Genomic DNA, 15,905 nt, shown 5'->3' with positions numbered 1-15,905 from the left:
ACATGAGGTTGACGTATTTGAGTACCTCCAAATACCACCGGACTGAGCCAGGATCGAACCTGCCAAGTTGGGGTCAAACGGCCAGCGCCTCAACCGTCTAAACCAATCAGCCCGGCAATAGCATATTTTGGATATTTCCATTCAGTCATCACTTATGCTATTGGTCTCTGCGGCTGCTACAAATCAAATCTTGATGTTATTTTTTGAGTACAGAAATGAGCTATCAGAATTATATCGAGACGTAACAGGTTAGATCATTGCAGACCATTAAGAGACTAAGGATACTCACAGTACCAAGCAATGCATTCTACACATGAAAGAAAAAAATTGATCACTTCAGAAAGAATTTTGACAATCACAATTACCAGACGCTAAAAAGAAATAAAATTTTCATCGAGTACACGAGTAAAACCATTGCCTTGAGACATGTAGACTCTGTTGGAATTAAGATTGTACAAGAAACTTCCAAATAAGGTTAAAGATATTAGTCCCGTCAGTTCATTTACCACAGCTATCTCCTGCTGAGTAGCTGTTTCTATAGTACAGAAGAATATATGACGAAGTGCTGGTAATGATGCTATTACTTACTAACTTGTAAACGTTCTTAATATCTAGTGTATAGCCTTAAAAATATGTTAATGTCACATTATTTGTGCTGTCCTAACATTGAGGCATTTGGTGTTTGTTTCTTTCTTTTTCAAAATGTTTATTGTGCATGTATTATTGTTAGTATTAAGAAATCACTCGATAACTCCTATACTGTTGGCATATTTCAAAATATGTAACTGTACAGTTCATGGAAGCTAAATAAATCAATGAATTTTCAAGCTCTGTTACAGGATTACAGTCCCAATGATGCATTTAAAGCTGATGAGACTACAATCTTCTACAAATGCCAGCCCGTAAAGACAGTGGCATCGGGAGGGAAAAAGAATTAAAAGGATTAAAGCGATGGAAGGGAACCGATAAACTAAAACTTCTCGGGATCGGATAATCAGCAAAGCCACTCTGTTGTTGAAAACTATGTTGAAGAAAAGAAGCTTAAGAGAAGAACAGAGGTTTATTTCTTGTTCCACTATTGTATGTGATTTGTCTTCAAGAATCTGTGTTATAATTAAAGCAACGCTGTAAAATACGAGTTTTTATATTAAAATTAAAATTCAGGTCATGCTAGCCCGGGAGGGCAATATAGCAAGTGGAGATGCAACTCTCCCCTAGTACGTCGGCACTGCATTGTGCTTATCACATGTATGGCTTACAGTGGTGTCGCTACCGGCGTGCTAGCCGACCAGTGTCTTGGAAAAGGTGCGGTATCCAACTGATGAACCCATGCCGCACTCTGGGCGAAACACTGGTAATTTTTGACGATTGAGTTTCCTGAATTTTAATTTTAGCTATCTCAATTGGAAGCCATATTTTGGTCATGTTTTTATTTTGTTAACACTGACATATTTGTAATGTATTAACTGATGTTCACAGAGCATTTTAGCTATTTTGGAACGTTGACACTTTTTGAGCCAAATGAATTCAGTCATGTTTTGGAGCATTTTGCTTTGTCATTTATTTCTAATCATGCATGTAATTTTTTTCACATTCAATATAAAGTTGCTGCATTTTATAAAAGAAAGAAATGTGACTGGTAAAGGTAATCCTTTTCCAATGAGTCCCAAGAAAATTTTGTCTGCATGTGATAAAGTTCGGAACATTTAGGTGAACGTACTGCTACTATCCAAACTGGGTATGTTTCTTTACCTGAATTTAACCTCATCCAGTTGGGATCCTGAATTCCACTTCAAGGGTTTCTATTGCGCTATTCCTCAAAGAATTAAAGACACCATAACTCCAATGTAGGAACGAGCAGAACACGTTTGCTACCCTTCAAAACAAGTATTCGTATTCCATCTGGCAAGGCTCAGTGGTTCGATCCAGCGACAATATACAGAACTGTAATGTTGTCAATCATGTTTACCAGAAAAGACACGTACGTATCTCAAGCATGTGACTATTTATTAGTTAAGAAAACAAAGCCCAAGCGCTGTTTGGAAACCTTATATGGCAGTAAATAAAAATCCAGAGCAATGCTTGGGCACCGTGTTCAGTGTGTCCAACACTATATCAGCCTGTAGATACGTATAATTCAATAACGTGCTATACAGGCTAAAAAAATGGGATATCTTTATCACAGAATTTCAGTAACTCGAAAATAAAATTTAGCTCCCAAGGTGATTCAAGATATCAAGGTTCCACTGTAGTATCTTTAAAAATTAATCCTTACAGATCTCATACCTGTAATTCATGCTATAAAAATAGCATTTCTTAATAACTACACACCAGAATAAGAAAACTAATTCTTTTTTTCAGTTCTGATTACCGTAATTATTAGATCTTTCCCTCTATACATAACATACAATCTATCATATTCTTGTTCCTGAACCTTCCACTGCAAACGAGATCGTTCAGTAATAATACCCAATTTTATTGTTGCTACTATCGTAATCAGCACAGCGACTCCAATTAGCCAAGTTCTTTGAATGACCCACATTTACATCTATTACAAATTAAACATTTTTTTTTTTTTGAGGAGTGAAGCATTCCTATTAAACATCGATAGTTCATATTTCAGTCAATGGCAGGGTAAATGTAAAATAGTTCTACAGCGGAAATCATAAAAATGGTAAACCACTAAACTCACACTTTCATATGCAATAATCTTATTGACTTCAAAATCACATCACGAAAGTAATATAAGAAGTACAGCATATTTTAAAAGGAATATGAGAGATCTTCAAGAGCACTATACGTACTATCAGACCAGATAAGCCCAATATTGTCACATTCACTTACTTTAATCAAGAGGCGCTGTTCAAATAACAATTACTGCAAAAACAGTCCCAGTTTATCTTTTATGTAACTAATGAACAAGACAATTCATATACAGATAGGAGGAACAAGAAAAGGAACACAAGTAGGATGAACATAAAGGAAGATCAGTGTGAACAGTAAAATACTTCTAGTATTTAATATTTTTACTCATTACATAAGTAAAATAACTCAAATTTCTCCAGTCCAACAAAGTAGAATGTAGATAGAAATTTAAATATGATAGTCACTGTTAGAATCTTAGGAGTGGACACACAAGACTTCTTCTTGGTTCTTCGCAAACACTTACCGCTTATTCATCTAATTGTTTTCTTTCTTGCTGCACTCGTCTGATCTATGAGCGACTGAGGCTTCATTTGTGTCATTACAATACTTACGTGTAACAGTTTGCTTGTAATAATCAGTTCATGCAGGAATCCTATTATTTGTGATGAGTGAACCAGTCAGCCAGTGAGCATTTCCTGTGTATCTCTCCCTTTACAAACAGTACCAAAGAGCCAAAGAAGTCCCACAAAACATCAAACTTTCATGTGCAAATCATTTTATTACTTAAATAATCATCTGCAGGACTTCTTTGCTCATGTTAATATATCAAGAATAGGGGAACAATTACCTGTATCTTTCTTTCGGATCAGACGTATATCTTTGGGCATCATTCCACACTGTTGAATATCTTGACGAATCTGAAAACATTCAGAAAAGATCTAGCACTACACTCTGTAATAATAGATAAAGGATTATAATTATAGGGGACTCATTTTAAATTAGATAATAATCCAGGACATACATACAGGTCAGTGCTATTTAATAATTTAACTCATGAAAGACCAAATTCCTTCCTAAAAATAATGGAGAGCCTAGGATATACCTCATGGCCCAGGGACTCGTAGACATTCAACTCCCTGTGGTAGAATTACAGTAATATTTGCAGGAGTGGCAAGTGGCTAACGGATACAGGGACAGACAATCTCAAGGTATAAGGTGATCCCCTTTTACCACCAAACGTCAACAGCCTCCTAGGAGGGTCGATGAGTGCATGGAAGGAAGGGTACTCTCCTGTCCAAGGGACAGAGAATTGTCCCAAAAGGCAGGCGAGCTCCAGGTTGGCAACAAGGAACTACTGCAATAAAAACCTATTGATAACCTATAGTGTTCAAAAAAATTGTTTCCAGATGTTAACTCCCCCATTCCGTAAGAGGATGTACAACTGGACGACCATCGTCTATTAACATCACAGGGGAAAAATGAAGGTTAAGACCAAAGAAAGACAAGGACCACGAGGGACGTGAAATGCCTCAAATGCCCTAATATCCTCAGGGTCGGAAAATAATGAGAGTTGACCAACGAAGGTCGGATACGATACATGAAAGTGAGGAGCCTGACACAAGTGGCAGCAATGCAAGGCCCGCGTGGTCACCAACCTACGCTCCCAAATTGAGAGGCTATTGGACCCTTTTAGTCGCCTCCTACAGAAGGCAAGGAATACCATGGGATATTCTACCGCCTCCACCCACAAGGGGATCGGATCCCTTGGAGCAGCGGCAGGGGGAGGGGAAAATTGCACCAAAATGTGGCTGAGAAGATTTCATTCAGTGATCATAGTACTATATCAAGATATGTAGATGCAACGAACGAATACTAGTAAAAACTTAAAAAAATTTAAAATGCATCCAGGAAACTGAAAGTGTTAACGAGATGGCCGGGATCACGTTCTTGTATGACCACAGTGTGTATTACTTGGATTATTCGGAAATATCCGATGGAGAGTTTCACTTCAATAATAATAATAATAATAATGATGATAATGATGATAATAATAATAATACTTTAAATTCAGAGCTATTATTAAATAATAATAATAAACGAATTGAAATTGTAAGTACATTTAAATATTTGGGTGAAAATCTCACTTGGAATTGCAATGAAAAACCATCAATAGAGAGCAGAATATATAAACTGAAGCAGGCACAACGGATAACTTGGCCTACATACAAAAAGAAATGTCTTTCGATTAATGCTAAATTTAGGCATTATAACTCTGTTATAAACCAGAAGCAACTTATGCTTGTGAAACATTTAAACTCAATACTAGATCAACAACAGAACGCTTACAAGTTGATCGAAGGATACTCAGGACGATTATAAACAAGAAACATCAGGACAGTGGAGACTGTTGCCGAATGAGGTTATCTATCGGGAAAGTGAGTCCATCACAGACACGATGAGAAAAAGAAGAATTGCCTTTTTTGTCATATATTTCGACTAAGTGATAACAGAGTTTTAAAACAATTATTTAATTACTTTTGGAATAGTAAATCAAAAAACAATTGGTTTAAAGAAGTTCAAAGTGATTTGGAGGAGTTGAATATTACCATGCAAACCATAGAAAACAGAGGCGAGAAAAGTATTTTGAAGAATAAATGCATCAGGCTTCCTCTGACCACTTTACAGAGGAAACAATATGTTATAACGGATGCGGAGAGGGCAGCCAGGTCAACCAGACTCAAGACTTTTTGGGAGAAGAAAAGGAAGACAAATTTGTTGTAGTCTGATTTAAGTGCTCCAATGTGGGCGTAAACTCTGTAAATAAATAATAAATAAATAACAACAATTGTACCGGGAGGTACACCTCTACGAAGCATGTTTAAATCTTGCGCCAATGAAACTCCCCTACAGGAGAAACTCTGAGCTTAAAACTCGTCACTTCACCCTCTTAAAACTCGCCAATCACTTCTTCCACTAAGCTTGAAAATTAAACTTATCCAGACCCTCATATTTCCCATAGTTATTGTGATATTGTAATGATAGATGCCACCATGGAACAGATGCTAAAATTACAGAGGGCAATGAACTCGTGCATTAGGTTTATATTTTCAATTAAATTTTCAACTCATATCTCCCCCTATTATGAATTTTCTCCTGGTTAAAAATCAATAAACTACGACATCTTCACATTGCTACTCTCGTATTTCGTCTGCTGAATGGATTTAAACCCCAGTACTTATCCTCAAAGTTTAATTTACTCTCCTCCTCTCATGAACACAACACACGATCGACTATTACACTCTCAATTCCTGTGCACTCATCTTCATTTAACCGCTCCTTTCAAGTGTCTGGTGCAAGGCTATGGAATTCCCTTCCAGTTAGTGTTAGGAATTGCACTTCCTTAGCTTCTTTCAAGCGGTCTTGCCGAGATTACCTATTAAATGTATAACCAGCTTGTATGAATGGCAGTATGAATGGAAGAATGAATGAGGTTAGGATTTATATTTTGTTATATTATTTCATTATTCTGTTTTATGAAGTTTATTAGATATATGGTTAAGTGTAAGAGAGGGCCGTGAGCCTTATCTTCGCCACAAATGAAGGCATGAAAGAAAGAAAGAAAGAAAGAAAGAAAGAAAGAAACTTTTGCTCACAAGATTGCACCTTAATTTTGTGATTATGAAGTTGCCAGTACTGTGTGAATTTCAACTTGTTTTGTTTCCTGTTCCTCAAGAAGTGTGGACACTCTCTCATAGATGTCTCTACTAAAAAACTATGATCATGCACCCTGGTGCGAAGTGAAGAAACTGTTTTGAAGAAATTTTGTACTCATAAGTTTTCTTCTTTACTAAATTTCGTTCATTCTTTTGTGGGTTGGCAATACTTATCTTTTCCTTCCGCCAGTTTTGAATTTAGCCAATCCAGAATTTCTGTAATTAATTTCTAACCAATCATGGGCTTCTTCGATTTTGTGTGTAACCTTTCATCTACCAATAAAAGAGAGAGGGTGTGGCTTAATTATTCATGAAAGGCCTCGAACTTTCCCCGAGGGTTTATAAACTGTTGATTTTCTCGTCTCTCGGCCACTTGTTCAACATCTAACTAAGCGTGTGAACGTGTAGCAGGAGGCGGGTGGTGCCTCTTTCATCTGCCAGCAGCTCTTCAGCAAGGTAATGGCCGTTTAACATCTTATTTCTTGCTAGCTCAGCAGTTTAACCCGCAGGAAAGGTCCGAAACTTTAATATGTAACCTACGTTTCTAAACATGTAATTTTCTGCCGGTTTATGTAAAGACTTCATAAAATCTGCTACTGTAATTCGGGGATAGAGAGTGATTTACCCTCTCGAGCTCCCCTTCATATTGGTCTGAGGTGACAGTTTTGGTAACTGGATTTTTTTTTTTTTGCTAGGGGCTTTACGTCGCACCGACACAGATAGGTCTTATGGCGACGATGGGATAGGAAAGGCCTAGGTGTTGGAAGGAAGCGGCCGTGGCCTTAATTAAGGTACAGCCCCAGCATTTGCCTGGTGTGAAAATGGGAAACCACGGAAAACCATCTTCAGGGCTGCCGATAGTGGGATTTGAACCTACTATCTCCCGGATGCAAGCTCACAGCCGCGTGCCTCTACGCGCACGGCCAACTCGCCCGGTGGTAACTGGATTTCTCGCTTTCTGTAATGTCTTAAATTATTCTTATACGAGTCACCTCCATAGTTTGGGAATAGCCCCTGTTTCATCGGCCTAGTGCCTTTTATTTTTTAAAATGAGTATTTAGGAGTGCAAGTACACGCCTCCATTCATTTTGTATTTCAGGCTATTTACTTAACCTGTTCTTTTCTGCTCAGGCCCAGTAGATTGGGTACAAGGTACCCCCGTGTCATTGTTGTAAGTTGTGCCTTGATGGCAATTAATTGTAAAGTCTGGTATTGCCTTTAAGAGGCTTGGAAATTGAGAGCGGGGCAGCTCTTTTTTAGTATTGTAAGAATGCCTCTGGGAGGCTTAATATTGTAATGAGGAGCAAGGGCTCCGCGTATTAGGGTATTTCTGCTCTTTGAACGAATTTGTGTTTGTAATGTGAGCTTGGAGCTCAAAATTGTAAAGTAAGGGCTTTAAGCCCAAGATCAGTTTATGCCACCTATCTTATCTTGACCCGACCTATTTGTTGAAACTGGCACCTGTTACATTGTTATTTGTTTTTATTTAAAGAAAAGAAAATATAACCTTTTCTTAAAATTTTAAATTAACTTTGACTTTATAGTTAGACCCATTCATCCCGGCACCTTCCTTCACCTCAGCTGTTCCACAGATACCCCAGAACAATAATAATGTTAATGACTTTACGTGCCACTAACTACTTTGAAGGTTTTCGGAGACACCAAGGTGGCGGAATTTAGTCCTGCAGGGTTCTTTTACATGTGAGTAAATCTACCAACACAAGGCTGACGTATTTGAGCTCCTTCAAATACCACTGAACTGAGCCAGGGTCTTATCTGCCAAACTAGGGTCAGAAGGCCAGAGCCTCAACCGTCTGAGCCACTCAACCCGGCTAGTTTCACTTTGTGCGTCAGTAATTTTGTGCCAATCTGAGACTCGTGTTACTTCAAATTAATGCAGGACCTGCACAACGCAACAATTTAAGTAAATATCATCCAGGTGTATGCTCCAACTACAGATGAGAATGATGAAGTGGCAGAACTATACTCACAGATTAGTGGTATCTTGAAAAAAAAAAAAAAAAAAAAAAAAAAAAAAAAAAAAAAAAGATCAAAATGTGAGCTCACAATTATAATGGGGGATTTCAATGCAAAAGTTGGTAACGTTCTAAAGGCGACTTCATAGGCCCATAGGGTCTTCGTAAAAAAAAAAGAGAGAGAAGAGAACATATGTTGGAGAACAGGGAGTTGTGATAAAGATACATAATTTGCTCTCCCAAACAAACATCTGTATACCTGAAAGTTTCCTGGGTACTCAACTGAACAAATTATCAGAAAACAGGTTGTCTCTAATATCCTGGTAAAAGAACAGTATTTCAGTGAAAACATCCTGGCACTCATAAGTGAGTAGGAACTATACTACTGTGCATGATAAACAGAATGGAATTGTAGCTTCTACCACATATTACTCTCTGTCTATCCTACCTCACTGTAATTGGAATCCCCCACCTGTTGAAACACGACAATGCTGTGGCGAGAAGAAGCCATTGAGCGCATTGTCATTCTTAACTCTTATGTGTTGTATATTTGCCAAAACAGGAACAGCAATGTTGGCTGAAAATTCAGTGTGTCCATGGCGGCACAGCAAGCCAATGTCATGAAGGTCTTCGCAAACACCACAGAGAACAGTGGCGAGGTGGGTTACAGCAAGACCATCTACAATACTATCCGACCCTAATGCAACTATCAATACTAATCAAAATAATACCAATATAGTTGGTCCGTTATTGGACATCATCAATTTTCCAGCTAACTTATTCCAGCGTTTCGCCCCAGTGTGCTAAGTTGGGCTCATCAGTTGGTAAATAGCACACCTACCAAGACACATGGCTAGTGCATACCGTGGAAACCACTGCGTAGGCTACTTGGAGCCATCGGCAGTGCAAATAAACTAAGAGATAGTCTCATTACCAAAAACTGATGCCTGCCTGGCCATCAGATGATACAGATGTTGATTCCCAAAGGGAACCTGAAATACTTGTTCCGAATGAGTCAATTAATAATAACAATATAGTTGGAGCGTTACTGGACATTATACATTTTCCACCTAACTCATTCCAGGTTGCCTGATGGCCAAGCAGGCATCAATTTTTGAAAATGAGACAAAGTTCTAACAGTGCATTGGCACTGGCGGTAGCTCCAAGTAGCTTGCACGGTGGCCTCCACGGTATGCACTAGCCATGCATCCTGGTAGGTGTGCTATTTACCAACAGATGGGCCCAAATTAGCACACTGGGGCAAAACGCTGGTTACCAGGAATGAGTTAGCTGGAAAATTTATAATGTCCAATAATGGACCAACTCCTCTCGCCTGCCTGAAATAAATCGCCTTCAGCGGTTCCCGATCCTATTATAGTGCGGGGGACTGTTGTGCCTTTTGTCGGACACAGTTTCAGTATTTACTGCGGTTAATTCTTTGTCAGTTACGTTGGATCCATCTTCTCGTCTACCGTCTGTTTTGGTTTCTGTTATTTCTGTTGCAGTTTCCACTGTTCCCTAGTCCTGCTATTGGTACTTTCCTTTGGCGTTGGGTTTTTCCGTAACCGATTTCCGCGATCTCTCTCCTCTCTCCCGATCGCGGCTCAATTCATGCAGTTGATGGGTGTTTTTGATGACTGACCCTCTGGCATTCTGTGATGTTTGACCATCTTACTTAGGGTCTCAGCCATCGTGCCTAGATTCTTGTTCAGATCCGCCTTCAGCGACCATCTCTTTTTGCATTGATTTTCCTGCCTTGCATAGTAGGAAGTACTGTTCACAGCTGCTGCATAGCCACATTAGCTTTGATTTCTTTTTCCTGATTGCTTTCAGGGCATTAAATTGTCCATGTTGCAACTCTGCACAAGCCAAGTGGTGCCATCTCTGACACGCTCCGTCACACTCCACCAATGTCTCATATTCTACACTCTTCTTACAGTAGGGCAAATGTAGAGTGTCTCAGCGCATTCCTTGTCTGATGACATTTTGTGCTGCACGTTCGTGCTTGCTGCAGGCATGGTATCTTGAAGGCAGTGGAATTTACCGTGTTACAAACGTGATGTTTTTAAAACGTTTCTTGTATTCTCACTTTGTATACTGCATTTTAATAATATTTTCACTGCACTATCACTTAATACTCCACACTCTTGTACTATACATTAACTGAGTCGTTACGTATTTCCGCTAGAATCACTTGTTCTATCATCACTATCACACCGTTACGTACTTTTACTAGCGAGAGCAGAAAAACTAAAGGATTTCTTGATTAAGAAAACATGACGCCGTAAAGTATATTGTGTGAAGAGCTGAGAACTAAGGGCACCAATAAGGCGTATTATGTAGGCATTTCACTACAGGTGCAAGAAAGTGCAGAGGACCCAGATTTCTGGCCTAAAGGCATCCTCATCAGGCCTTTTCGTTTCTTTCTCTCGTGCAAGAACGAATAGATCCTATCAAGGAACAGAGCTTGAACCCTCCAGATTTATTTAAGATGGACATTGTGATCCTGACAGACTTTCCTGACAAATCACATCAATGTAGAAAATTACTACAACAGCCACAACCTCGCAAGACAGGGAGAACGCTGACGTCCAAGTGGAGGCATCTCTTATGTAGTCAAACCGTGGCTATCACCGCATCATATTATCCAAAGAACACTGAACCTGCTCGCAATGAAGGTCCGAGGATTGAACATTATTGCTGCCTATTTTCAACCTCACAATACAGCACAGGATATAACAGGGCTTGGCACACACATTAACGCTTATCAGTTACATAGGTGCTACCATACTAGCAGGAGATTTTAACTGCCGCACGGACAAAGAGGATATGAAAAGCAAAACAGTCCTATATTTCCTAGAAGTGGAGGGTTTTATCCTAGTGAACAAGCCACACATCGACCTATGTATGTCACAATGGCACTAGTACAATAGACTTGTAATTTGTCAACATCTACATCAGAAGCACAGACTTCAAGACTATCGCAAACTCAGACGTGGCCCCCCTAAGGAAACATAATACCTGTATGCACTCAGGTCGCAATAGATGAGTCTCTACAAAACATCAGGGACTGAAAGAGAGTAACAAAAAGAGAACACTAAATACCAGCATCCTAGCCGGATCATCATCATCATCATCATCATCATCATCAGATCACATTCTTGATAAAATAAAACAGGGAGAGAGAGAGACTCTGTAGCATTGAAACTGGACAGTTATATAACAGACGCCCAAACGTGCGGTTCAGGCAGCAAACGTAAGTCACAGCCGTGTCTCGACGTGACCTGTTATCAACGATAAGATATCTATTAGGTTCAACCTTTTCAATACTAATTAGGTAAGTGTTTATGTTAGAAATACCTTTTATTCAAATTTGGGACCGGTTTCGACATATATAATGTCATCATCAGCCATAAAAAGATCACAATATATAAGCAAAGATACAATCTGTAACTGACTATTCACAACATGCATCATAACAGAAGAGTAACGGCTTAATAATTAAATTTGGCGCAGTGGAACATTGAAGTAAACATAAAAGCCATCATTATTCAAGGAATAAAAGAGGGTAGTTCGATATGTAGGCTTTGCGCATCTGTTCAATAGAAGGCTCTGATAGGTTTCCAAAGTAAAGAGTCATTTAAAAACACTCATACGTGATATGCGTCAACCAGAGCGTCGAGAACATATTTGAGTCACTTGTAATTTATACCTGATAAAATTTTTAATACAGATGAAAATGAAATCAGTCAGTAGTAAAAGACGTTAGTCTTGTGAGAAGGAGATATAAAATGTGGTAGGTCCGGAGGGAAGAAAGATGGGGGAAGAAAAAGATCTTATTAGGGGATTGGTAGGTTTAAGGTGGGTCTTGTGAACAATGCGGTGGGGGTTTGTAACGTGATAGGGTACTGTGTATCGCGGTAAATACTGACCTCCTATTTGGAAGATTAAAATGCTTAAATATTTTTATTAAAAAATCAAACAGAATATTAGTTTTTTCTGAGATTTCCGAGATTGTTGCTTAGATGTAATTACAACATATATTTCAATCAGAACTAGTTTCGACGTCCTTCTGCGTCATCAGCTGATATAAGTTTGTGGAAAAATCGACAATCATACAAGTTTATCTACTTCGGATTGATCACAATTTAAAACCATATTAACAAACTGAAACTGTGTTAAAATTATACTCAACTTTTTCTACAAGTCCCCGGTTTGCTCACTTATGAAATAACATGGATTTAAAAGAACAACAACTTAAAAAGAACTAGTCTTGAAGTAACTTTGTACTTAATTTATCACGCTTGTTAAAACTTCACGTAGAATCGTAGAAGAAAGCCTACACAAACTGCAGTTACTATTAGATAAGACTCAGAGCACCCAGAGTCAAAAAACCTCTACATACAATAGTTTAGTAGAACGGGCTTTTAGGACCCCCATGACAAAAGCTAATTTGAATAAAGAACTTAACAAAATCCGTTCAATGGCTAAGGCTGAACGGTTTTAGTGAATGCTTTATTGAACGTATCATCAACAAGTTCAGGTACCGTTTACAAACCACGTTGCTCAAAGACAAACCTAATTAAAAGGTGTTTGCAATATTTACTTATAAGAATATATATACATATAAGTTTACTAATATTTTCAAGAAGCAAAATGTCAGGGTTTCATTTCGTTGATAATTATTATAATAATAATAATACAGTTGTATTGCATAATTCAGCCTCAGTCAATAGATCGAACCCATATTCCAAATCGGATGTGTACAGATTTAAATGTAACGACTGTGGGTGCACATATCTAGGTCAAACAGATCAAAACTTTAAAATTAAATATACAGAACATACTAATGCCATAAAATATAATAGGTTTTCCGCAGTAGGCCAGCATATACACGATCTAAAGCATAATTTTTTTCTAGTTGCTTTACGTCGCACCGACAGATAGGTCTTATGGCGACGATGGGACAGGAAAGGGCTAGGAGTGGGAAGGAAGCGGCCGTGGCCTTAAGGTACAGCCCCAGCATTTGCCTGGTGTGAAAATGGGAAAACACGGAAAACCATTTTCAGGGCTGCCGACAGTGGGGTTCGAACCTACTATCTCCCGAATACTGAATACTGGCCGCACTTAAACGACTGCAGCTATCGAGCTCGGTAAAAGTATAAATTCACATCTATAGAACAGGACATTGAGGTCTTGGAGAACTTAGGAAAAGGAAGTTTCCTGGATGTTACAGAGGGTTGCTATATACACCTGGAACAGTATTTTAATCCAAACCTTAATTTAAACGATATTTTCGAAAAACTAAATATCCTATTTGATTTCCTTATTGCGTTTTTTTAAAACGTACGTATCCCGGCAAATAGGTCAGTGTTTCATATTATGCATAATAGCTTTGCTAGTTGCTTCTTACGACCACGCCCTCCAGAGCTCCAACAGTTTGCCGTTCCTCAGTTGCTCCTCCCACTTTCCCCTACTTCCCCTCTTCAATCCCGTCCAATCTTGGGCACTTGATTGGTATCACAACACTGCTTGCTGTGCTTCATTGCGCTTCACATGGACGGCGATCTTTTGAGGCGAGTCACGTAAAAACGGTTACGTTATAAGACGTAATTTTATATCTTGCCTCTTCAGTGAAGTGATAGTAATTACATTCTATTATTACAGGTTCACATTGAACTGGGAAAGTTGTCCTTAATAATATCTCAAAGGACTTATGGCTAGTTTCCTCCTCACTAGGATTGCTCCATTAAAGGAACACTGTAGGTTTTACCGATTCATTTCTTCTACGATTCCACGTCAAGTTTTAACAAGCATGATAAATTAAGCACAAAGTTACTTCAAGACTAGTTCTTTTTAAGTTCTTGTTCTTTTAAATCCATGTTATTTCATAAGTGAGCAAACCGGTTTGCATACGATTTTATCAGTTTATGGCTAAAGACTCGCAAGTCTTGGACTTGTAGAAAAAATATAATATAATTTTAACACAGTTTCAGTTTGTTAATATAGTTTCAAACTGTGATCAATCTGAAGTAGATAAACTTATATGATTGTCGATTTTTCCACAAACTTATATCAGCTGATGGCGCAGAAGGGCGTCGAAACTAGTTCTGACTGAAATATATGTTGTAATTACTACACATCTAAGCAACAATTTTAATGTATTGAATAAGGTGGACCCAAATTATAATAAATGTTACAAAAACCTACTCAAGGAGAAGAGAGCAACCTGGGTAGAAGGGAAGAGATTATTAGAAAGGCATCAGAAAATCACTTTGCAGCTTTGAAACCCAGGACACCAAAGTTCTCCCAAACTATCACAATGGAAACATGGAAATCACATTTTCAATAGATCTATAACAGGCAATCAACCCCAAAGACAATACACACAACTCTGACTTCAGACTTCCCACACATCACAACAGAGGTAACAAGTACGGTCATGGAACTGAAAGGCCATAAAGCTGTCGGACCAGACACTTAACGAGCATCTGAAGGAAGCCCTGCCACACCTAAGGAAATTATGGACAGTCTTATTCAACAAGTACCTAGAAATAGGCAAAGTACCGAGCAACTGGAGGACCGCAACACTAAAACTCTTGTACAAAGGTAAAGATAGCCCTGACCACCCAGACTCCTACAGAGGAATTGCGCTGGAGAACGCACTCTTCCAAGGTATTCACCAGAAGCCTATCTGCAAGATTAGAAAAGGGAACAATCAGACAAATACCGGATGAACAATCTGGCTTTAGGAAGGCAGATCGACACTTCATGCAATAAGTAACTTAATGGATGACATAAAATAATCACTTAGGCATCACAGCGGGGAAACTTCACGTCATATTCATCGACTATAAGAAGGCCTTTGCATGATACTATCCTCATTTTTCCATATTGAAATTCAGTTAAAGTAGAACAATAAAAGTTTGATTTCCACCTATTCAATACTTTACAAGACAATTATAAAATTAGTGAGATAAAAATAATTGAACGAAACATGTCCTATGTTTTTAATAATTTAGCAATAAAATTAGGATGAGATCCTAATTTTATAATTGTCTTGTAAAGTATTGAATAGGTGGAAATCAAACTTTTATTGTTCTACTTTTATAAGAAGGTCTTCAACCTAATGGAGCGCCAGATAATCATCGACAAGCTGAAACATATGATCAGGGAAGATATCTAACGATCATCACGGACAACATATTACAACTAAATCTCATCATCAAAGACAACATCCAAACTTCGAGCCCGATACCACAGACCAATGGAATTCAGCAGGGTGATCTCGCAAGCCCCCTACTGTTTAATCTTGCAACATCAGACGTTATTGAGTGCTTCGGAAATCTAAAGGAACCGGTCGCTTTCTACGCGTACACAGACGACATGGCACTAGACTCATCAAACCTAGAGGTACTACAGGAATGTATGTATTGCCTAACATTACGGACAGAGAAGAATAAGCTAGAGATCAATGAGCAAATAAGACAGTCCATATGATATTTAGGAAGGAAGGAAAAATAATAGTCAAAGACCAACTGTTCTTCACTCCAAACCAGGAACCAATCAA

The 15,905-nt window shown here is 38.5% G+C and overlaps 1 protein-coding gene across 1 annotated transcript in view; it reads right to left on the bottom strand.

The window, feature by feature from the left end:
- Positions 1–15,905, bottom strand: part of LOC136884333 (RNA-binding protein 5) — a 162,386-nt gene that overhangs the window by 109,770 nt on the left and 36,711 nt on the right. Inside the window, exon 6 of the mRNA XM_067156432.2 lies at positions 3,494–3,563. Within this exon, the coding sequence (XP_067012533.2) occupies positions 3,494–3,563 (70 nt within the window). The remainder of the gene's footprint in view (positions 1–3,493; positions 3,564–15,905) is intronic.

This window comes from Anabrus simplex, chromosome 12 (assembly GCF_040414725.1).
Source record: "Anabrus simplex isolate iqAnaSimp1 chromosome 12, ASM4041472v1, whole genome shotgun sequence".
In the NCBI taxonomy this organism is placed as follows: Eukaryota; Metazoa; Arthropoda; class Insecta; order Orthoptera; family Tettigoniidae; genus Anabrus; species Anabrus simplex.
This window is presented reverse-complemented; position numbering and strand designations above follow the sequence as displayed.